General features: G+C 43.7%; 1 protein-coding gene across 3 annotated transcripts in view; it reads right to left on the reverse strand.

The window, feature by feature from the left end:
- Nucleotides 1-24,322, reverse strand: part of schip1 (schwannomin interacting protein 1) — a 237,072-nt gene that overhangs the window by 38,175 nt on the left and 174,575 nt on the right. Inside the window, exons 1-2 of one of the 3 annotated variants that reach the window (XM_086124989.1) lie at nt 13,209-13,681; nt 8,450-9,223 (exon numbers count right to left, since the gene is read on the reverse strand). In XM_086124989.1, the coding sequence (XP_085981115.1) occupies nt 8,450-9,223; nt 13,209-13,217 (783 nt within the window). In that variant the 5' untranslated portion in view covers nt 13,218-13,681. Of the gene's footprint in view, nt 1-8,449; nt 9,224-12,289; nt 12,587-13,208; nt 13,682-24,322 lie in introns of those variants that run through there. The other 2 variants (XM_086124990.1, XM_086124988.1) reach the window with 2 other exon arrangements.

Consider the following 24,322-nt stretch of genomic DNA (forward strand, 5'->3'; position numbering starts at 1 on the left):
GTACTTCACACTCAATAAGACAGATTTATGCAACGCTGTTAAGCCAGCAACATTAAGGCAGTGAACAAGGCTCATCCTGTTAACGTTTTTGTTTGCAACCAATTCATACCACTTTCCAGTGCATTACTTAACAGACTGACGCTAACTTTACGATCGCCACGCTGCAACAGGCTTTCCCAGCATGCCTTGGTGCCATTACAAGTAACACTTGAGGCTGTGTTGCATCTCTTTATCGGCGAAGCCAGGTCAAAAATGTTCTTTTTAATTATGTTCTAGTGGGGCCGCATAGACCACATTACATATCGCAAAGATTTTTTTGACTTGACTTCCCCTTTAATGTGATTTTTTTTGGGGGGGGGGGGTAAGACACTATGTAATATAATTACAGTGGTGTTGTTGCTACATGTGTATTACATTATTGCGACTTGGTGACACCCTTAGTAACAAAGGTCGTGCAGTTAGTCCTGTGGAGAATACAAGCCTGTGATTGACAATTGATTTGTTAGTTGGACATTTGTATGAGAAGGAGAAAATAAAAAGAAATATCATGAAAGCACTTCATTGGCTGATTTCAAAACTGATCCTCGGGGTGGAGGAAACTAACGCGCGGGCCGGTATAGTGGCCCCAGACAACGCATATTCAGGTGCAAGGCCAGCCCACCGGGAAATTGCCCAGCTGCTCAGATTACCCACGGCAGGCCTGCTGTCTTGGGGGAGACTTAGTTTGCCTTTCAGGAATGTACGGCAGGTTAAAGTGCACCCATTTTGAAGTCCAAAATCAATGTTCAACACACGGTATTTTGTCATGCATCAAATTGAAAGCCCCGATGAGGACTTTGAAGCTGCTCTGCAATCATTTAACAACTCATATAATGACTCAATGACCAAAAACATGTTCTGTTGCTTGAAAACATGACCAATCTCAACCACTCACGAATCCACATAAACCATATACCATTCCCACATATGTTCTTTAAGCATCATGAACATACACTCTTACTTTTCATAGCTAGAATTTCACTTTGCATGTCAGAACTGAGCAGTGATGCACTGGATGAAGAGACATTCAAAATAGGTGCCTGACTTGCTGCTTATTTGAAGCAGCATTCAAACACACGCGTGTTGCATATTTGATGACTAAGCCGGGCTCCACTTTACGTCCACAAGTCCGCACACATGGATACCTTTGTACACACAACCTGAACAGACAACGTGTCATAAGAGAAGAATGCATAGCCTGAAGCTAAAATAATCTACGGGAGACTTTTTCCTCAACGACGTGTTCTTAAATCGTCTGAACATCCCGAAGTTTTGCAACAAAAATGCCTTTCAATCGTTTTTATTTTGGTTCAATAATACAAAAAGTCATCGTGGGCTTTACCTGAGTTATGTGCCCGGCTGGCTGTGAGGAATCCAAGGTTAAAGTTAGATGAAAAATACTCCACTGACAAGAAAAAACCCCACACAGAAACCCCCAAAAAGAAAATGGGGGGGGGGGTGATACCCGGCACAAATGTCGGCAGACTGTCAGACTACGATGAGAGGAAAAATATATCCCTCGATATGATAAGATGTGTGTCTGCGTGTGTGTGTATGAGAGTTTGTGTTGAGAGACAGCTTAACTCTGAGGCAGAGGCGGCGCAAATGTGTGTAAACCGGAGGGCCGGGTGTGTTTCAGCCGGTGGCATACACACTCATACACATACGAACACTCCCACACACACACGTAGAACAATGTATGGCCGAAAGGTTTGAACCAGACACCAGACCCTGAGAGGGGTCACTCTGTACACCTGGCTGAAGCACTCCACCCTCATCTCCCACTACCTCACCGTTCTGAAACAAATTCCAGGTTAAAACCGAACTCCAAGTTGTGCTTTCCTTCTCATACATCCCCTGTGTGCCGATTCATTCTACTTCTAGGACCTTTCACCCTTGACGTGGCGTCGCCTTGAAAACTGGGAGTAGTTGTTATGGTGTTATCGTAAAGAGGCCAGCTCAGTCCTTTTGCTGAACTGCAACATAATCACAGGGTTTCTCAAACTATAGCCTCACTCTGCTGCCTTTTGTCCCTCAGCTCTCCTGCTTTTCCGGGCCACACTACGCACGAAACCTCAACTTTCTTTGCCTCTTGGCTTTTTATTTTTTTTTTAATGCTTGGGAATCACTTTTCTCAAAAAACGACTTGCTCAATTGTTTGAAATCTTCACAGCTGCTCTGACAGCAGAGATGAGAAGACACTTTCAACAGGTAGACAACTCCATTGGCAGTAAAATGATCAGAAGATATCATTCAAGTCTGCCAGTTCAATTAGAGTCTGGACTTGAGAAAGCCTTGTTGTTTATGGGACAGTCTAAAATGCTTAACTCATTTTGTGCCAAAATACGTTTTGGGTGTTTTATTTTATTTTTTTATTAAAAAAATATTACTAAGGGCTTCACACACCTCTTCAGTCAGTATCAAGGCCGTGGAATTGATTTCAGTATGATAAATAAGCACGAGATGGCAGGAGTGTCTTTGATCGGCTCTTAGTCCACACAGAGTGTGAGTGGGTGTGGGGTGTGGTACGGCCGTCCTACGTTGCGATGTGGTGTTGAAAATGGATTAGTACCGGCAGCTAATGCTACAACAGAGCTTTTTCAAATCAAAGAAAGATGACGAAGTCCTGGCCCTCCCAGTTTGAGAAAAACAGCTGGCATTAATTAATGGAAAAAAAGTTCAACATTGCTTGTTGTCCAAAAAACATAATGAGTCGTGCACGTGATGTAAAAACTGGTGTAACTTCATTTTTGTGTCCGTGTAAGTCGAGTCTAGTGTTTTAGGGTCCGTCTTGCGCCCATTTGGGCGTTTCGGTGCATAGAGTTGCCTTGCTCCTGAGTCATCTGACAATTTGGTCACAGAACGTAGTCTGCGCTCCGCGTAGAAATGGGCGCTTTGTCATTTTTCGTGGCAGGGTAATGGACTGATTCAGCGTTCTTGTGAATTTGGTAAACGAGCTACTTCCCACAACAGCGCACAGAGGCACAAATGTCTCGTTACACCAAAAGAAAGAAAATTTCACCAACGCGCACCGCTAGACTACGCTTTGTAGTAGACGTAACACTCGGCATGCCTCCGACTGACCTGATTTTAATGTACATGGGGTATTCCCATCCCACAACGGCGCACAATGCCACAAACGCTTCCTTATGCCAATTTCTACTGATGCATCTTGAAGAATAGAATACTCCTTCAATGCATACACTTAGCAAGCATTTTGCACTAGCCTGGCACTGGAAATGAAAATAGGGCCCATTATGTTAAAATGATCAGCTGGATGAATGCCGAAAACCCTCCCTCAAAAATTCAAATCCAATATATTCCAATGGGATCCCATTTTTACAAAGAGAACTTTTAGGTTTTGTTGTGTGTATAAACGTAGAAGTCATGTTCCAAGTCTCAGCAGAGGCCTTATTTTGAACCGCAGTTCTCCGTTTTTAAATTATACAGGAAAAAGTAACCTGCCGGGCACAAAGATTGTCTTGATTCGCCGCGGGAGAGAAGCTGGTAAATAAAAGAGCTGAAGAACATGAGCCGCCTCGGAAAAATAATATTATTGTTTATTTTTCCACAGTGCAGGGCTTAATGGTGGGTTAGGGGTTAAGGTCCCAACAGGCTGCTCTCTGCCACGTGCCTCCGGAGTTCATTAGAAACAAATGACAAAAAGAGGTCAGCCCGATCCCCCCTCCTGACCCTGCTCCCACAGCCTGAAGGCAGTCGCTGAGATTAGAGCAGCAATAAGACTGCTTTACTTTATTCCCGCTAACTAGAAAGAAGGAAATACTCTACACCGATTCATACAGTCATACTACGTCCTATACTGCCATTTATCGCTTTCCTTGTTGCCATGGAGATGTGTACACAAAGCAGGATTTTGAAACCGGCGTCCATATTTCTTGTCAGACGCACCGTGCATGTGTCCGCAGGCTTGCCAAGGTGGCGTCAAAGAACAAAAAAACAAAAGGACCGCTACAAATTTTGCGTTGTTTGTTCTGCAGTGATGTTTTTGAAGCTTTACTGAGGCATGCCAAGGACCTGCCAGACACCCCAGCAACATCTTACACACACACACACATTTTCCAACCCATACGGGAAGACACACATTATCAAGCCATGGGGTCCCACCAGGCCAGGTGTCTAAATATTTAATAACGTTTTAAAAGCACCCCACCTCCCATCCCTTATGTACTCTCTTCTCTTCCCTTTTGGGTCACTGGTAAATCCTGCCAATTTAAGGATTAAGACATTCAGAAGTCCCCTGGTATAAAAAAGAAAATAAAGTCCATCCCATTACTGTGTCCATCTCTGCTGTTCCTTTACGGGAACACATATCAAAAATATTTACATTATTTTGGATGCAATGGAGCCCCGCATACTCACGCTTCACCTGTTTTTTTCAATAGCCAAACATGGAAAACGCTTGTTGCCCATATATCATATGATTTTTGGGGGTAAAAATAATATTAATAATGATAATAATAATAATAATAATGCTTTTTCAAGTCAATTACAACAACCAAAATGTGTTTTTCAATAAGTAAAATAATTAAATTGAATATAAAGAACACACAGTTTGTGCAGCTCCTTCTGGTGTGTGGGCCTTGGCCACCAGGGGGCAGAATACTACAGCCATACCAATGTTCTACATTTAAATACATGAAGAACACAGTAACATGGTCACTGTTCGCAGAGGAAAAACAACATATGTCTGTGAGTATTTTTATATTTTCTGGCTACACGTGTTGCGACACTGTTTGTTGTTAAAAGTCTGCAAAGTCTATGATATTTGCTTATTCTCTTTGTTTCATGTTTAGTTTGACAGCAAACTTAACTAGGAGTCCTTGAGGACAAATGTGTATCTGGATAACCGAGCGGAAAGTGACACATTTGAAGTCCGGGCACATGCCTGTTTTTCGAGAGGGAGTATAAGAATTTCTAGAAGGTACCAAGACCACCACAAGAAGGATTTGTTGGAAAAACAAGTCAAGTCAACAGTATTTATAGAGCACTTTCAAACAGCCATCGCTGCATACAAAGTGCTGTACATGGAGCAATTTAACATGCACAATAAACAGTAAGACAAAGCAGTCACTTAAGAGGTCGGAAAAGTAGCTAAATTGGCAATCTTGAGTAGCCGTTCGTTTGTCAGGGTAATGGCAGCCGTACTCTGCTTTTGAATCACACCTGGAAACGGCGTAATGTGAACCTGAGCGAGACAAGTGGTTGTCAGGTGTTGTGTCATTTTTAATTGTGCATTTTGATGGCAAAATGTCAGATACATTTTGCACACGTCTTCTTTAAAGCTTGGCAAGGCTCATTCCTTCTTTTAGAACAAGTGCCGCACAAGCGAAAGAAAAATTAAAACGGCAGCATCGAGTTAATCCTATGATGATATGCTAACAACTCCGGCGGTTTAATTTTTGTGGCAACCTTTGATGTAAGTTTCCAGAAATTTGGCATCCAATTGCACCAGCTTAGGATGCCGTTTGCCTTTACAGTTTCTAGTTTTTACACACCAGACTGTTTTTCTTGTATCATCCATCCGGTTCACAGAGGGTCAACACGAGGTTCCTCCTCGAGGGGAACTTCAGAGATGAGATGATTGAACAGATAACAAAAGAATCTTTAACTAAACACTGGCGTTTATGATCGTGTTTTTGTGCACTCGATCTCTGGTGGAGTGCACAGTATCGCCTCATCTCCTTGCTCAGGCGGCCGAAACTCCAGTAGTTTCTTATCGGCCCAGCAGAATCAATGGAAGCTTTTTTTCCCCACTTCAAAGTTTGGTTCGACCAATTTATTGACATGAGTGCACCGGCAGGACAAACTATCTTCATCTAGAATGTGTTTTTTGGAAGATTGAAAGATGTGGACCTGGGGGATCCCTTTCAGGGGACAGTCCTACCTATATTTGAACCCCTAAACAGACAGATAATTTGGGGAGAAATAATTGGTTTATTACAAAATATTTGTGTATTATATATGTCTACTTTTGAAAAAAATAACACAATATCATATAACAGCAATTCTGCAGACCCCTGGTCTACAGTTAATCATCAACAGCACTCATAATAAAACATATAAGCGTATACGGTATAGCAGTACACACGCGCCCCACGGCCTGCAATTTGCTTCAACCTGAAGATATTTTTTTCCTTTCTGCTCTCTTATCGTCTGTCCTCACATCTCCCACTGCATTCCTGACATGCCTCACGGAGACAAGGGGTTGGGGTGGTGGTCTGGTGCGGGCGGGGGGAGGGGCAGAGGGAGGTCTTCGGGATCACAACATGCTCACAATGGCACTGGCTGCAGCCATTGTCCGTGTGAACTGAGGGAAAGGACTTGGTGCTTGCATAGCAAAAGAAGCCCAGATCTGCTGTAAATGCATTCAAACAATTCAACGGCACTTAGTGATTCTCCCCGGGCCGCATACGAGATCTCTGTATCCAATTTTCTCTTGCTCCTTTTTTAAAAGTGATGTCCTTTTGGAGCCCCAGAGAAAGCAAATCTATTCATGCTTGGGATTTCAACAAACTGATCTCATGAGAAGGCAAGTAAATCCTCAAAACATTGTGGCAGGCGCGCCAGGTCTGACGCCTCCGAGTCAATCTGCCAACGCAACACTACCATCTGCTGGTAGAAGCCTCACAAACCCCCCCAGGAAAGTACTGTACAGTGAAACTTCAAATCGTTCAAACCATCCAAAAGTTTTCTTTCGGGCTCATCCTGTTCAGGGTCATGTGAGTCTATCTGTCAAATTGACTCAACCATTAACACTCATCTTCACGTCACTGAGGGGGAAATAGAATACAAACTACCTACACAAAAGTCAGGCAAGGTGTGTGTGTGCGTGCGTGTGTGTGTGTGTGTGTGTGTGTGTGATTTTTTTGTGTGTGATGTACTAAGTAGTGCATTCTCGCTAACTCCACGCCAGAAGAAGACAAAGAAGAAGCAAGCAGGAGGAGGTCTGTCCGTTCTAAAATAATGGTGGACGCGCGGTTAAAATCGCGTTGAAGTGACAGACTGACGATGATGGACGGGTGGCCCGGATGCTGGCGAATGGCGGACTGGCAAAATGTAGAGACGTACCCGCCTGAAAATTTGAACGTTAAGCAACCATATGACGTTGCTTTTAATGTTTAATGAGAACACATAATGGGAAATGCCATAGACAGGCTAACAAATATCATCTGTGTTATTACACTTTCAGTGATGCATAGCTGAACACAAATGGTGCAGCAACATATGTAGACAGAAAGTAAAACAATATTCACAGACATATATTCTCTATCCTCTGCAAAAAATAAATACTATTGCAGTGACTGAATCACTTGCAGTAGTCTTCTTCGTTTTTGTCTGCATGACATTATCAAACTGCAATCCAGAAGGGGCCACAACATAACATAACATTATGATATACAAACTGTGTAATTCTTTACCTTCTATTTAATGATGGTATTAAGACATGTTTTTTTTTCCGTTCAATATAATTTCATGATCGACTTCTGTTAGTGTTCAGCAGGTGGCAGAGGCGTTCCCGTTTTTCCTGCTGCGCACCTGTCTGGCATCACAATTATTGGGACTATTTAAGGACCTCATGGACCCACGTCAAGCTGTCAGATAATTTCGCCTTGCTAGATGCTCTCCCATTATTCTGGTTCCGTTTTTAGCTCTTGCCGGGATTTATGTTTTTTGGCATAATTATTTGTACTTTGTCAGTCTCGTGCCTACTTTTTGTAAATAAATATTTTTGTGAGATAAACTTTCCTGGGTCTCCGTTTGAAGGATCCTATTCTCTTTGGAACCTTGCGGGCGCTCGACAATTATTTTCCTCATTAAAAAAGAGGTTTAGGATTAACGCCATTTTGATGGAGAAATATGATTTGTGTTCGTAAAGTTTTAAGTTACAAGCATGATCCGGGATCAAATTAAACTTGAATTTCAAGGCAACACTATTTTGACTTCCTGTCGGTGAAATGAGCAGGTGTCCCAATAGTTTTGTGCATATACTCCTACACAAGCTCCGTCATGCAAGGCAAAATCCATCAGCGTTCAGCTTGGCTGCACCCTGTCCGGCCGTGTGTATTTCCTGTTATGGACACATTGAGTCACATCCTTCCCGCCACCTCTAGCAGCCTTCCTTTCCCTCCAGCTGTGCAGCCCCCGACTTCCATGACGGCCAGGTTAATAGCCGGGTCAACATAGCTTAGCGCTACAATAGCTCACTAATCCCCGTTCTTCACTCCAGCTACCCTAACCTTGTGTAACTTGAGTTCATCTGACACGGATAAATGCTGGATTAGAGCAGCCCACCAGAGCTTGGAAACACTGAGGAAAAGTGAGCGTGGAAAAGCCTGTGATGCACACTGGAGAAGCAGGAAAACATAGAGGAAGAGAAATGCACACTCACTGAGGTGTAGCTAGTCTTGCCTATGTTGTGGTTCTGGTTGTAATTGAGGTTCTGGTTCTCCTGCTCTCGGCACTGCAGCCCCGCCAGGTGCCTCTCCAGGGCTGCCCAGTCCATGGTGGGCAGAGTCTCTTCTTCTACAGCCTCCTCTTCTCTGTAACCCCCCATACGTCCCACAGTCCCAACACCGCCTCCTCCTCCGCCACCCCCGCCTGTGCTGCGGCCGCCCCTGCTTTGACTGAAGCTTTGGTGCCTGGGCTTGGGAGTCCCTGTGAGTCCCCCCTGTGGTGTGCCAGGAGAGTGGAGCGGGTTGCTACGAGGCGAAATCACATTCCCGTTTTGTTTGAGTTCCTCAGGGATGGCGGCAATGGTGGCGGCGGCGGCGTGCCCGCTAGGGGCCGGGAGGGGCGGAACAGACTTCACATCCTGTAATTCTTTTCCAAGGCCGCGGCCGTTCTTCCTGTCGCCCTCGCTGACCTCGTCGGGCCCCATGATGCCACTTCTGCCTCCCTCCTGACCGGGCGCTTGCGGAGAGGCGTAGTTGTCTCCGTACTCGCTCTCCCACTCCTCCATCACCTTCTTCTTGTACTCTTGGTAGTCCTCATCCTCCTCATAGTCCTCAAGGGTGACGAGGTCCAGAGAAGGGGAGGATTTATAGTCATCCAGCGTGGGCAGGTCAGGAGAAGGGGAGCAAGGAGTAACTTTGTTGGAATTGGACTCTGAGCTGGAGCGACTGGACGCGTCGCTCCCCAGGTCCATGCCATCCTCCCGGTAGTCCTGCAGCAAAACAAGATAAATCAAGCAGACATCAGAGGATGTATACCAATAGAGAAACATTCGGATTCTCTTTGCGTCCCTGAAAGAAAAGGTCACAAATGCACCGTGTGGAGATAATTATTAGGTTCTCTGAAATTGGGGTGCAGCGGGTACATTGTCCTTTTCAGGATTCATTATTGCACTCCGAGGACACCGCCTGCACCTTTTGCAGGACCAAAAAGCTTCTGATGTATGTCCAAATTCTAAAATTAAAGTGTCAAGGCTTTAAAAGCAGGAACTTTGTACCTCTTTTTGTACTTTTCTGCTCAGTCGAGTGTAACTGTATGAACATGCAAGCACCTAAAGATGTTCTAAAAACAGCACTTGCTCAGAGTGTTTTATCATGAACGCCAATTTCAATAAAATTAATATCAATGGCGTAACGGTTGTTGAAGGAATGAAGGAAAGTGTCAGGGATTATGGGGGGGGGGGGGGGGAAAGTGGTTCCTTTGAGAATTTTGAACCTAAGTACATTGAACTATGCATCAATTCACTCATTTTCCAAAGCTCTAATCCTCATTAGGGTCACAAGTGAGCGAAAGCCTTTCCCAGGTGACTTTGGGCTCGAGCCGGGCTAGGCTACGCCCTGGACTGGCTGCTAGCAAATCGCAGGGCAGACATTGTGCCACTACAGATGAAAAGTATCAGAAATAGGGAGACAGTTGGTACACTGTGTCCATTGACATCCCCTAAATGGACAGCGAACATCAGAGGTGGCCAAACCTGATCAGCCCTCTGCAGAGCTTAATGATGAGCTGATATTTTAAATCAGGTGGGTCGAAGGAGAAGGAAAAGATCCAGGACATGGAGAACCGTGGCCCTCGAAGACCTGATTTGGATTTGGACACCCCTGATCGACACTAATACAACTCCTGGAACCAATTATCACACTCCAGGGTTTGATTCTATTCTTGGGCCAAAAGGTTGCAGGTATGTTCCTGAACCATTTAAGTTGCTGTACCAAAGTTATTTGGCGCCTTATACCTCAAGTTACAGTGACAGAAAGAGAAGAAGAGTACAATAATGTTGACTATCCTTCGTCAAATCTGCTTCAGTCCAGCAGCCTCATATTTCCCACTTCCTGTCCAGCAGGAACTTCCTGTCTGCTCATAATTTTGCAGCCCAGCCTCTTTTGGGCCACTGATTCTTGAAAACATTCCCTTTGGAAAGCGCCCAGACACAACAGAAAGCGCACACGGTTGCATAACCTCTGCATGGTAACCCAAACACAACCACTCCAACAGCACGAGCCCACAGGGACACAGCAGAGTGTTGCGGCGGCTTTGAATGAGTGACGCGCACGTGTCACCGCATATTCACAACAACGCCGACATGATCCAGCGGCTGCCGAGCTGTAACGTGACCTTGACTCTCTGCCCTAGCTCCGCCGCTCCTTCTGCAATCACCAACTGACTGATTAGTTCACAGGTAATGAAAACGTCCTCACTGTTTACAACCCTTCTCAGATCTCCACCTGACCCGAGCGCCCCCTTCGCATCCATCAGGGAGGTGCCAAATTTCTGTGCGCCGCGACCACAAATTTATGACACCTTTCCGGAAAGCTACATTAAGAGTTGCCCTAAAAAAACAAAAGGACGCATGAAGATGGACTATGACCGCTTCGCTTATGACTGCTTCTAGTAAGAGTTCCTGTCTGTCGCAGGGGCAAAGCATCATAAAAAACATTATTAGTCATCATTTCCAGCATGTTTACATCACACTTTCTGGGCAGGAAAGGAAATTTACAGCAAGGAGACACTTTATTGGGGACACTTTCACATTAATAGAACATCCACCACAGGGTTTGGAGTTATTCTTTCAAAATGGTCATTATTGTCTTTTTCAATTTTGTGGAACTACACTAAATCATCATGGCAGCTGTTTCTAATATGTTGTCCACCTTTTCGGCACCATGATTGAAACAGGATACTGTATTACAAATAGCTCTCATATCAAGTAGATTTAATGCTTTGAATCATAATGCTAAGGGTTAATAATTTATATGTGTCAGAAAAGTCCAGGACTCACAAAGGATATATTTCAAGTCTAAATGACAAGTTTTGCACTTGGAAGTCATGCTCTCTTGGAAACAATCTTCCAACTCGATCGCCACGTTTAGTTTGATGTTGTCGATATCTTCAAAACTTGATGACCATGTTGAGTTTGGGAGAAAGGACACCCCCCCCCCCCCCCCACACACAAATTTAGGGATGTTGTTCCAGCACGCTGATGTTCTTTTCTGCCAGGAACTGACAGATGCTCAGAGAATCGTGGCAAAGCGCATTGTCATAGTGAAGCAACCTCAAGTTGTCTTGACTCATCTCCGCCACTGGACGAAGCAAACGCCGTCAATTGTCTGGCGCACGCTGAAAGGTTAAACCGGTGCGGTAACACTGTCGTTTCACGACTTCTACTATCAATTTAAGGGGCAATATATTAGAAACACATCTCAGTCGACGTCGTTCAGTTGTAAGACTTTTTCAACAAACACTAACAGAAAACATACAGTCGTAGAAACACCTCAATTTAATGCAGGTCAGTCCAATACTTCTACAAAGACTAAATCAGTGGCAATTAGCACCAAGCATTACCTTTGCAAAGGCAGATTTATTTATTTATTTTCAAACTCTATTGACCTTCTAAACTTAATTCTGTCACTACAAAACTTGTGCATTGAAGTTGGAAGTGAAAATATGGCAAATACCGTTGCCGCTAAATGCTAAAGCAGAGCAACCTTGCAGTAAACGCCACACGCGCAACACCCCACCCCCCACAACCACCAGGGTGGGTCCCTAACGTATGTGCGTAACTGCTTGACAAGGGAGTCTTGCCCTCTGCATTTGGCATTTTCGCTGCCAACGTCCAGGAGCTGCCACATTTTAAGGTTACCGCACTGATAGCAACGGCTATTTTGACCCGTAAAATACGAATATCGACCTTAGATCGCGGTGGTCAGCAAACGCACCACGCAAATCACCATCCCGACGTGCATTCCGCTTTCCCATTGACTCTGCAAACCTGACGTACGTGTTCCAGAAACTGCAAACAGAACCTCCTTTTTAGGTTCTCAGAAAGTGAGATGACCGCTTTGCATTGCTTCAAAAGCGATGGCCGTCTCTCCACACACACACACACACAAAAATCCTAATCCGATTTGTGCAGCCTCGGAGCAAAACAGCGTCTGGCTCGCAAAAAAAAAAAAAAAAATAGAGTATGAACCAATACCAGCGTGCGATTGGTCGCATGAACTCGAATGCAATATTGTAATCAGTTAAAGTGCCTGTTTATGAATGAGAATGAGACGTGGAAGTAAGGAAGGGAGGAAAGGCGTTGCAAAACGGCATTCTGGACATGTAAAAATAATCCGCGGTCGGATTAACTAACACCATGCACACGCACGCGCGCGCGCACACGAACACGCACTCACACAAACACAAAATACCCCCCAATACACACACGAACACCCTGGATTTTGTTTGGCCACCTAAACCGGCTGCACACTAACAGCTGCACCGTCGTCTCCCCCGTACCCCCCCCCCCCCCACCCCCCTTTCCCAAATTTGAACGGGGGTCTTCGTTGCGACTCACTTGGTTTCGTGTTTTGCACAATTCAAAATGGGTTGAGGGGGCAACCATGGTATCCGCCCTGGTGACATGTGTGCACGCGTGACATCATCCCATGCACCTTTCTGAATGAAAAAAGGCGCATCTCATTCTAACCCCATTTGCAGAGTCATTCACCGTACCGTTATGATGTAATGTTCCCACAAAACTCCCAAGAGGAACCTGATAACCCCCCCCCCCCTACACACACACACACGCGCGCACAAACACAACGTGCACACGCGCACATGTACACACCGGCAGTGACAGAAACGCCCATATGAGCTCCATAATCCTTTCGCGGCATGCCTGCAATTCAGTGCAAATTGACGTTTCTACTCACTGTCATCATCTTGTAAGCTTTCACTCCCGCCTCGCGTTTCAAGACATTGTCAAAGTGTTCAAATCACAGCTCTGAGGCTCTTCCGACTTCCCAGCAGCAAGCAGCAAGCAGCAGCTGATGGTGTATCCTAAAGGCGGCTGCTGGCTGTGCCGGCTCGGCCACCGAAATGACAGACAGCCAGGCGAAGAAGAGGACATCTGGCTCCCGGCATCGCCGTGTTAGTGTGTCCGCAAATGAATGAAGAAATAAATCAGGATGTTGTGGTTTGAAATCCAAAAAGGTTTCGCTCCTTTTCACGCGCGCCGAGCTCCGTGCGTCCTCGTAAGAGTGAAGTGGAAGGAAAACGGGAAGCGTCTTCAGAGCCCACGCACGGTCAACGCTGAAGTTATTGAACGCGATTTTACAGACCACCTCCTCAAAAAGAAATACATTCTCTTTTTCCAAAGCCGTGCGCACGTCTGGACTCGGTGGGGAAAGTGACGACAGAAGACAAGCACTGACCTTGCAAAAGGTGGGGGGAGAGAGAGAGAGAGAGAGAGAGAGAGAGAGAGAGAGACAGAGAGGGGGGGGGGCGGGAGAGACGGCAAGGGAGTAGGGGTGAGGTAGAGGAAACTATTTGGGTGAATTATTAATCACTTCTGCTCTTGTGAATTTAAAGCCTCAGACTTATGCGTTATTGCGTCCACTTTTTGGAGTCAAAGTGGCTTCAACAGCAGCAACAACAAAATGCTATGTCTTTTTTTTTTTTTAAATAGAAGCAGACAGTGACATAGATCAAAAGCAACCGCTTTGAGCTTCCTATTTGAACTGATAGGAATTGGCTTCCAAACTCGTGTCGAGGTCCCAGGTTCAACTCTCAGTTTAAGGTGCTCTGCATGTCAGGCGGTCAAGACTAAAATAGCCTTAAGTGTCTACAAAAACATGAGGTTAATTGAAGACTAATTATGTGGCAGCTGCGGGGGGGAGGTTGGTGAGGGTTGCTGGAACCTATCCCAGCTAACTCGGAAAGACGGATTTTTTTTCCGCGGATACCAAAAACCTCCGTGGAATTGAAAGCAGTCCGTGGAAAGAAGAAAGAAGGGCGAGGTGCAGAATGTGACATTTACATTTTCATTCCGGCAGCTACAGTATTGTTAATTCCGGTCTTTTTATGTTCTCGTTCACATTACAAAAATAAATGCGTCTTCTCGTGATAATTGAACACGTATGTTATGTGACATGCATGCGCACAAATCACAAGGTCGAGCGACAAACACTTTTGACGACGACGCGTGTCAGTGTTGTGATATAACTTGCAAGGGCTTATTTTTTTTTAATCATCTTATATTGACAGAGGAGCGTTGCAAGAGGTGGTGGAAGTCTTATGGAGAAATAGGCGACAGTTTTCTTTCTCTTCATTTTGTGAAGACATCCACTAAAAGATGACGTCTCGTAACGGTGACGTCTTCTAAAGATGACGTCACGTCATTGCGCCGCGTCCTAATTTACCTGTCTGTGTAGTTGAATTAACTCATTCAGTACCAGCCAATTCTGGACCAAGTCCGAAAAGACGTTTAAAAACGTCTTTGGGAGTGAATGAGTTCGATTTATTGTCAGACTTTACGCAGCATGTTTACATTATCCAGATAAAGTGGCTAGTTTACACTTTAAATCGTTGGTTTAAAACCACTTGTTCTGCCTCAAACCCATTATTTTGTGTAATCTTTTGCACTTTATAAGAAATGAAAATTTAAATGTTTTTATTATTATTATTATTATTATTATGAAGAAAAGAAGAAGTAAATCTACCCTGGAGGAACAAACCACAATGTTCCAGAGTGTTTTGGTTTTGAAGATAATTTGCTCAAAGAATTCTTACGTCTTTGGTTAATTCATTTGTGAATAACTCGTCATTTTAGTTTGTTTATTAATGTCAGCGGAAAATCAACTTTCAAGCCGCGGAATCAAGATTTGCTCTTCGCAGAATCTGGATTGTTCTCTGCGGAATCAACACTTTTTCTCGGCAGATTCCCAGGATAATATTTGCTTAGAAAATGTCATTGATTTATTTTGTTTTTTTATTTACCAACGCACACATGGAGCACCATCCACCCATCCATTTTTGTGATCCGATTTATCCCCACAAGGGTCACAGGAGCCTATCCCAGCTGTCTTCGGGCAGTAGGCGGGGCACATCCTGAACCGGTTGCCAGCCAATCGCAGGGCCAACAGAAACGAACAAATCCGCACTCACACTCACGCCTAGGGACAATTTAGAGTGTTCAATTAGCCTGCCCTGCATGTGTTTGGAATGTGGGAGGAAACCGGAGTACCCGGAGAAAACCCACACAGGCCCGGGAAGAACATGCAAACTCCACACAGGCAGGCCGGAGCGGTAATCGAACTGGTACCTCTACACCAGGGGTGTCAAACTCATTTTTATCGCGGGCTACATTGTAGTTACGGTTTCCCTTGGAGGGCCGGTATGAATTTTGGGAAACCATATAAATGTTTAAACACCTCCACATAAGAAATACACAGCGCACAACAAATTGAGGGAAAACTAGTTTTAAAATCAAAAGTCAAGAATAATGAGTGTTATTGTGGATAACATGTGACAATTTGAAATTTTGGTTCAGACTTTAGCAAGCATCATGGAACTTGATATGCTTGATTTGCTTTGGCGGGCCACATAAAATGATGTGGCGGGCCAGATCTGGCCCCCGGGCCTTGGCTTTCACAAACGTGCTATACACCATGAGGTCCAGCACGCCCCCGCCCGCGACCCGTGAGGAGAAGGCAGATCGGAATATGGATGGATGTGTTCAGTCACTTTATTATTCAAGTCAGCTAGCCAACTGATTTTATAGACAGACAAATGTTGTTAAAGATGTCATAGCATCAATGTACGACAATAAGTGGCCATCGGGGGGCCCTTCTCCCAAACATTTCACCAGGCTTGACTCTCCATGAACCCACGCATTTACAAGATGATGATTAAAGAATTGGATCAGCATCCCGTGAGTGCCGCTGTGCCGGGAATCTCCCGGCGAGTCACCCTGCTTATGCACTGCACTCTTTGCCAGCAAAGATTTGTATTTGTTTGAGGGACATGAGCAGTCCTCAAATACAGTGTGCTGAACGTCGAAGAGCACAGAGTTCATCCATGTAATAACGGACCGGTACTTCAAAGCCCACTGACTGGGCTTCTCTTTGCGTTACAGTGGGGACAGAACCAACTGGGATTTTCCCCAAAGTAAAGACAGCAGGAGTCTATACGAGTGCTGACACCCCATTCCCCGTCTCGTGTGCTTTTCACTCTCTTATCAGGCCGTCCACACCTCCCCTCCACTTTGTCTCCCCAATTCCCCAAACAGTTCTTGGCAATAGGCTAGAAAAGGGAAGAGTGGTAAAGGCGTCTGAGGGCACTTTCCTTTTTTCATCTTGACAGAATGTGAGTAACGAGAATTTATATGCTCTCCAGACAATTCAATGGCACTTTGGTATCAAGATATTGTTCACTTCTGCACACATACTGTACGTGCTCGAGATGGCTTACCGTTTTCTTTCTATTTTTGCCTCATCTATGGAGGGTTTCAAAAGTACAGTAAAGTGGTTGAGTAGGGTGTAGGCTAGAAATATTTGAAACTGCAACTTTTCAAGTTTCAGTTTGTTTGTTGGTTAATTGAAATGATGCAAATCATCCTGAATTGAGTTCCATGTTAATTTTTGGAGATGAAAGCTGAAGGTGAAGGATGAATTCATTGAATTTTGGTGTGGGTCCAGAAAAAGGTTTGAAACATTTAGGACATTTAATTTTTATTAATATTATAATTATTTTCACCTCAATCAAGTTAAAAAAAAATCTCAACGCTCTGTTTTGATAATTTTGTTGGCCAGTTCCAGAATCACCCCCCCCCCCCCCCACCCACACTTTTTTAATACGGTGGGCACGGACGTAGAAAGAATTTTACTGTAAATTCACAGTGTCACATTTCTGTGCAAATGTCCCTCTGCTTTGGGGGCAAGGACTCATGGAGACAGCTGTGAAAATACAAGGACTAGTTTTATCTCCAAAAAGCTCAAAAACTCCATGGCCCAATAATACATTTTGAGAGACGTTTTGTGGTCACTTAACGTGTCGGTTATCAGGATGCCATAAACAAATAAAAAATGATGCGCTTTGATCGAGGTTTGGTGGTCAGTTTCACTTATCAAGATTGCTCAACAACAAACAGATACACAACCAAATTCTCTGAAATTTTGTTAAGGGAACGCGCAAGAGCGAAAGAAAAATTCAAGTGCCATGCCTGCATTAAATGTCACTTGTCAGAAATGCAATCTCCTTGCCTTGTGGCCAAGAATCCATTGAATGTTTATGTACATACGGATGAAGGTGGCCAAGCTAAATTAAAAAAAAAATCCACAGCCCAGTGTTCCGTTTTGACCTCCTTTGTTGATTAATTAGTACGCAGAAAAAGGCGAAAGCTCCACAAAATATGAAAACTAGGATGGCACCCGTCAAAGAAGAATTTCTGTCAACAAAGATACACACCCGCTAGGTACAAGTGCGGTGCAAAATACTTCAGAGCAACACGTATTTTGACTTTACATTACTGCCACGTATGGGACTGGAGTGGAACAAGCTTCATATGCGCTCTCTTGCGAGCCACGCTATTTCTACATAGCAATTCATAAAAATATTCCCTCACATTTCAATGAATAATGCATGAATCTTAATGACTGAAGTCAGGCTACTGCTGAAGGTAAGCATTTTTCCATGCAGCATCCCTCTCATCGTTGAATTATTTCACATCATCACAAAATGAGGAAGATTAAGACCTTTTATGTACTTTAGGCTGCACCGATGGCTACGCAAAGATCAACCCAGAGGCATAATATCTGTCAAAGGGACATTGAATTGGATTGGACTCCTCGCCAATGGTCAAAACAACGTATCCGCCATCTACGACATTTATCGGAAAGCTTCTAGCAGCTCTAAAGCAGCAGTCCATCCACTGCGGATATCTTCTGGCAGCAATCACTGAAGGCCCATTACTGACAGACAGATAAGAGCAGAGAAATGAATACTGCTTAGATAACACAGAAAAGTCGAAGGAACATCTTCCTCTGCTTATATCCGTCTCACAAGCTCACTCCTGACAGACAGTGAGAAATTAAAACTGTCTGTGCCTTGTCAGGAATTCACCGACTCTAACGGCGAGACACTAAAAGTGACCTTGGAGGCTTCTCTCACTCTCTCTCTCTCTGTTGTCTCACCTTCAAATAAGCCACAAACAAAGGGTAGAAAATAAAGTGTGAGAAACTTGGGTTTGGTACCAGGCTAATCCCGCAGAAGGGAATGTCCCCGCCTTGATAAAAGAGGCCACAGGAGGCCAAAAAAACACCAGACTTTTCATCATGCCGCCTTCCTTTACGTTGAGATTAATTTGAAGAAATTTAATTTATTACAGCCATGAGGTCACTATTGAATTAGAACGGTCTGAAAAAGAATGATTTGGGAACGCACATTTCATCATTTCCACGGCAAATTTCCAAGTTAACTTTCTGAGGAGCCGAACATTAACCTGAGTGCCTGCAAACAGCTTTCAAATGAGATGGGGAAATTGGAGTCAATGCAAGTCTAGTTATAAGTGCATGAAAGAAGATTACTTACTCTGGGGGTATATTTAGTTCTTTTAATGCTGCGGCATTGGCTTCAACTTTTCAAAAACAACCTGACCAGACTACTGCTGACCTCAAAAATCAACATGCTTAGACAGACAGACAGACATGGATAGAAAGGAATTTTCCATTTAGCAACAATGCTTTTTTTTTTTTTTTTTTATGTGACGGAGACATTTGAAAATGGGGGTTATGTTGGAAGCTAACTGTCATTAGCTTTGAACAGGACAAGGACATTTTAATTATTTGAATAGTGACTTGTTCTTGGTTTTGCTGTTCGGTGCTTTCTACCTTTTCTTTTTACCGATTTGTTGCTTTACTGTTTTATGTTAGTTGCTCCATGTACAGCACTTTGTATGCAGTGATGGCTGTTTGAAAGTGCTCCATAAATACAGTTGAGTTGAGTTGAACAATCTGAAACAATATATTTTATGCTTGTTTATAATTTTCTCAAATTAAAGAAAAACATGATTTTATTAAGAACCCATATTTTGATTTTCATGTTAAATCACAAAAGAAATATTGATTTCATGTGCATGAGACTATTTTTGTGGTGGCTTTCAAAATTTAGCACATTTACCTGTTTCAAAGGCAACATTTTAGACAAAGCTCTTCTATTGGATTTCATCAGATTAGTGTTGGCAACGTGACTGTATACACTCACATTAAATATTCTAGCCTCTGTGAACCTAAAAAAAGTAGTCATCTTTGAAGGGGACAAAACGAGCCTTGTGCATCTGGGCCAGTTCATTGGGACGTAGCCTGTTGATGATGAATAGAGATGTCAGACGGGCACAATAAAGGTTGGCCCTTTTTAACTGGCTGACTGACCTGCCTTTTAAAATGGAATGGGTGACCACACCATTGAGAGCAGCCATCAATCTCTTTCCCAAACACAATGATGATTTACTCCATCCAAGTCAATGGGCGTGAGCGCAGAGGAGAGATCGCTTTGCGGGGGGGGGGGGGGGGGGGGGGCTTTCACGTACGCTATGATCCACGCCCATGCCCTTTTGTTATGGATTTAAACATATAAAATACACATATTTACCTCTGTCGAAGTCCCAGTGCTTGTAATGGATGTGTGCTACTAATACCTGGCAGTAATATTCTAATCTGCCGTTCTATACTTTACATCCAGACAGCAATTTCATTTGGTAACCAAGTGTGAAATGAATTGAGAGAGTAACATCTTGCTCAGTATTGGACAAATACACTGAGCCATGAGATGCATTTGAGTGGGCGGCCTGTGAGACTCAAAAAAAGCGGGCATGGCGTATGCGTCACATTGGTGTAATTGAGGCAAAAAGGACAGTTCATCTGCTGTTAACTTTAATATACAGTGGTACCTCTATTTACGAACGTCTCTTCATACGAAATTTTCAAGTTACGAAACATCTCAACATTAAAATATTGCCTCTTGTTACGAAAGAAATTTAAAGATACAAAAGGTAAAAATACACTCTGGGCTGCTACTACCAACTGTGAGGCAGACATCCCCCACCGTTAATGAAGTACAAATACATAAATAAGAGAGGAAGCCATGCTTTGTAACAATTGTGAGAGCAGAAATCATTCAAATAACTCAATCGTTCTGAATGCAATAAGGTGTCTAAATTCAAGGCCTGCCTCCCCGGTGGACTGCATCCAGCAGAGTTGGGAAAAGTCAGCCAAGTCGTTAATGAAGTTATGACCGCCATCGTTTGCTGTGACTGAGGATCTCACCGCCTGCAAGATATGGTCGAGACCTACCTTAGGCCCATTTGGACTGCGGCACACAAATTCTAATTAGGGAAAAAGAATTAGACCAGCCAGGAGAGGCTTCCCGCTGGGGACTGTGCAGTGTCATCGAGGACTTTCTTTCGGAATCATCAACGGGGAGGCGTCTGAGTTTTTATGACATGTTGGGACTGAAAGAAATTTGCATATTGCTCCTTCCTTTCACGAATTCACCACCATCGTGCACTTTCTTAAAATCAGCATAAAATACACTCACTAGCCAGGTACACCATCCATTGAATACAACTGAATGTGTCTGATCCATCCATTTCCTGATCCGCTTAATCTTCACAAGGGTCGATGGGGGTGCTGGAGCCTATCCCAGCCGTCTTCGGGCAGTAGGCGGGGGACACCCTGAACCGGTTGCCAGCCAATCGCAGGGCACACGGAGACGAACAACCATCCACACTCACACCCACACCTCGGGACAATTTAGAGTGTTCAATCCGTATGCCATGCATGTTTTTGGAATGTGGGAGGAAACCGGAGTACCCAGAGAAAACCCACCAGGCCCGGGGAGAACATGCAAACTCCACATAGGAAGGCCGGAGCCGCGATCGAGCCCACGACCTCTGCACTGTGAGGTCGACGCGCTAACCACTGAACCAGCAGGCCGCCCACAATTGGATGCCTCATTTCCAAATTAGCAAAAAGGATCAATTTGCCATTCATTGGAAACAGACTCTGGTATTAATTTTCACAGAAAGCGACTGAAATCGGTACAAGTTGGTGCTTTGGTGGAGGTTTAAGCTCGACTGACTGCATTCTCCGCGGTATATTATTTAACTAGATGAGGAAAGTGTATTAGTCGGGTATGCTTCAGACACTGAAAGCAGGTCAGCTTGCAGCTTTATAGTCTGCCCAAAAGCAGAGTACATGTCCAGTCACATAGACACGACCGCAGTCCAGCGAACGTCCCCATCTTGTCGCCTTGCCGGGAGTTCAGCTTTGCAGTGTGCAGACGTCCGCGTGATTTACAGTCCACACCAAATTGGATCATTTGTCTTGTGTTTTTTTTTTTTTGTGTGTAGAACTTGCACCTGCTGTTTGCCACTTCCTCTCATAAACGACTAAATTTCCAGAGAGTAGCGAGGAAGAGTGACGGCAGTGATTGATGGAGGAAATGAAATCATACGGGATTAAATGAGATGGGAGGAACGAGTTGGTGGTAAATGACAGAAGTTTCTATACCTTCACAGCACCGATATATGATATGTTCTCATTTGGTGAAAACAGGCATGGATGCCTCACTGCAGGTTGGAGAAAAACCAGCCAAAATCATTTTCTCTTTGCTCAAATTAACCCCACGGGCCGAAAAAAAATCCCTACCATTGCTGTGTTTCATGACTGCATTGTTCTGTGTTGAATTTTTTTTCTTATTTCAGGCGCCTTGTTGGGCAGCTGTCTATGAAGATGGACCCGAAGTGAAGACTTCGTGGCAGTTATCGGCGGTTTCTCACTTCGCATTCTTATCATTTCTGAACTGCGAGTGATGTCATGAAATGTCATCAGTGGTACGGAAGTTGTGTTCCGACTGAAAGCACGCATAAACCAAGAACATACAGAGCACAACAAGGTTGTTCTTGTCTGCTAGCTTAAACCGTCGGTTGGTGACTTGTGAAACTCGGCTGGGAAAAGACCCCAATATGCATTTCATGCTGCTATTGAAATGGGTGAGGAAATATTTTGTTTTCCTTTCATCATTTTATGGAAATATGTCAGAAGTTCACAAGTACACGGCCGTTCGAATTAAAAAGAGACTAACCTTCATAGGAAGTACATTCTCAAGATCGTCCATAGGAAGATCGTATTTGACCGTACTCTTGAGTTCTTGATATGGAGAAACGACTCTTGCTTTGGTTTTATGTTGAAACTTTTGTGATAACGTTATCTGACAGAAAGATCCTCGGCTGTTAAATGAAGACAAAGTGAGTCATTCCCTATTCGTGCTGTGTTTGTGCTTTGTGTATTTTATGTCAGGCACTTTGCTGGGCAGCTATAGGTTCTTGGGCAAATGTCTCAAATCTCTTTGTAAATTGGAACGGCTGTGTACTTGTTAACCCCTCCCAATCTGATGTATTTCTGTGATGGCAGCACGAAATGCATCTTGGGATAGTTTCCAAGCCAAGTCTTCACAAGTAACCAACCAACGCGTCCTTGGTTTAAGCTAGCAGACAAGAACAACATCCGGCCACTCCGTGTGTCCTTGGATTATTTGGATTTCAACTGGAACAGGACTTGTTCTGTGATTGATGACGTTCATACATCATAAGGATGGAAGAATGGAAAAGTCCCATTTTTGTTGCGCCATCCACTGGGCTAGCACAGGAATGTCGGAGGGCGACACTGAAAAATACAACATGATGTTTGGGGAGCATATAGGCTTAAACATCATTTTGTCATCTCCTGTAATTGTGACATGGGTGAAAATGGCTATTTTTTCCCTTATTCCACAAATACAATATCAATCACATTTAAGACTAGCAGTGGCTCATATAAAGTATTCTTGAAAAAAAAAAGTGTTTCGTTACACTAAAAGTATCAAAGGCTTTTTGTTTGGTCATTGCCTTGAGCGCAGAAATTGATTTGGAAATTTGATTTGGACAGCTAGCCAGTGTACTAAATTGTTTTTTTTTTTAGCTCAGTAAATAAGCGACCGTACATCATTTTGTGGTGTTTGGTTGATTTTGGTACACAACGACATATGATAGCAAGGTTCGAGTACCAACTTGAAGAAACCGTGGAGCTGATTCACACTTTTCAGTACAGAGCAGAGAACTGTCAATGCTTGAAATATTTATGCATAAACTGACATGCTCCCATTGCTGATCATGCCAATTTATGCGTGATTGCACTGAGGACTGCATGTAGCAAAGGTCAACCTTGACAGTAGTTTATGATATTTCGTTCAATCACTGTAAATGGCAGCCGAGCCACCCCTATATTCATTGTGATGCCGCAGTCGGGGGGGGGGGAAAAAATCAAGCTACCGGTAGTCTTGGAGTGAGCACCACTGTAATTACACTTTTAATTTCCATTTACTGTTCGTTCCTTCAGCTGTCACACTCTCTTACCACTTTACATAGCAGTAAATTAAATACAACCGAAGTCCTCATAAAGTAATGCTCGACTCCCTTTTAGACATTTTCCAGGACGTCTTTGTACAAGATAATCAATTTCATCCTTTTTTTCTTAATATCACTTAATGCTATTACTTGGCTTTTTTTTCATCATATTATTTAATCCATTTACATTGTCAGAATGAATGAGTTTATTCTCACAGGGTCAACCAAGTATACTCCTTTCCTCGTGTTCTTGTTCTTAACATACCGTAGATCCCCATAACAGATTATTTCCCCAAAGGCAAAAAGCGATTAATTGAGGATAGGGTGAGGTCATTGTTTGGGGGTGGAGGGGGTGGTTTTATCGAGGGACAAATCCGAAGATCAAATAATTGCAACAACAAAGAAAATGAAACAATCGTCATCATTTACCCACAAATAAATAATGAGACTTAAAAAGATATGTTTTTGTGCGTTATGATTATTATCATAGTAGCTTTCTTAATTCATTTTTATTGAAACTGTACCCTATACGCCAGCTTTAAACTATACCACCATCTGGTTTAAGACGTACTCATGACTGTCCCCGAGCAGACCTGTGTGCTTTCT

The sequence above is a fragment of the Hippocampus guttulatus genome, chromosome 12 (assembly GCF_054856545.1).
Source record: "Hippocampus guttulatus isolate MCC_2025c chromosome 12, RoL_Hgut_1.0, whole genome shotgun sequence".
Lineage (NCBI taxonomy): Eukaryota > Metazoa > Chordata > Actinopteri > Syngnathiformes > Syngnathidae > Hippocampus > Hippocampus guttulatus.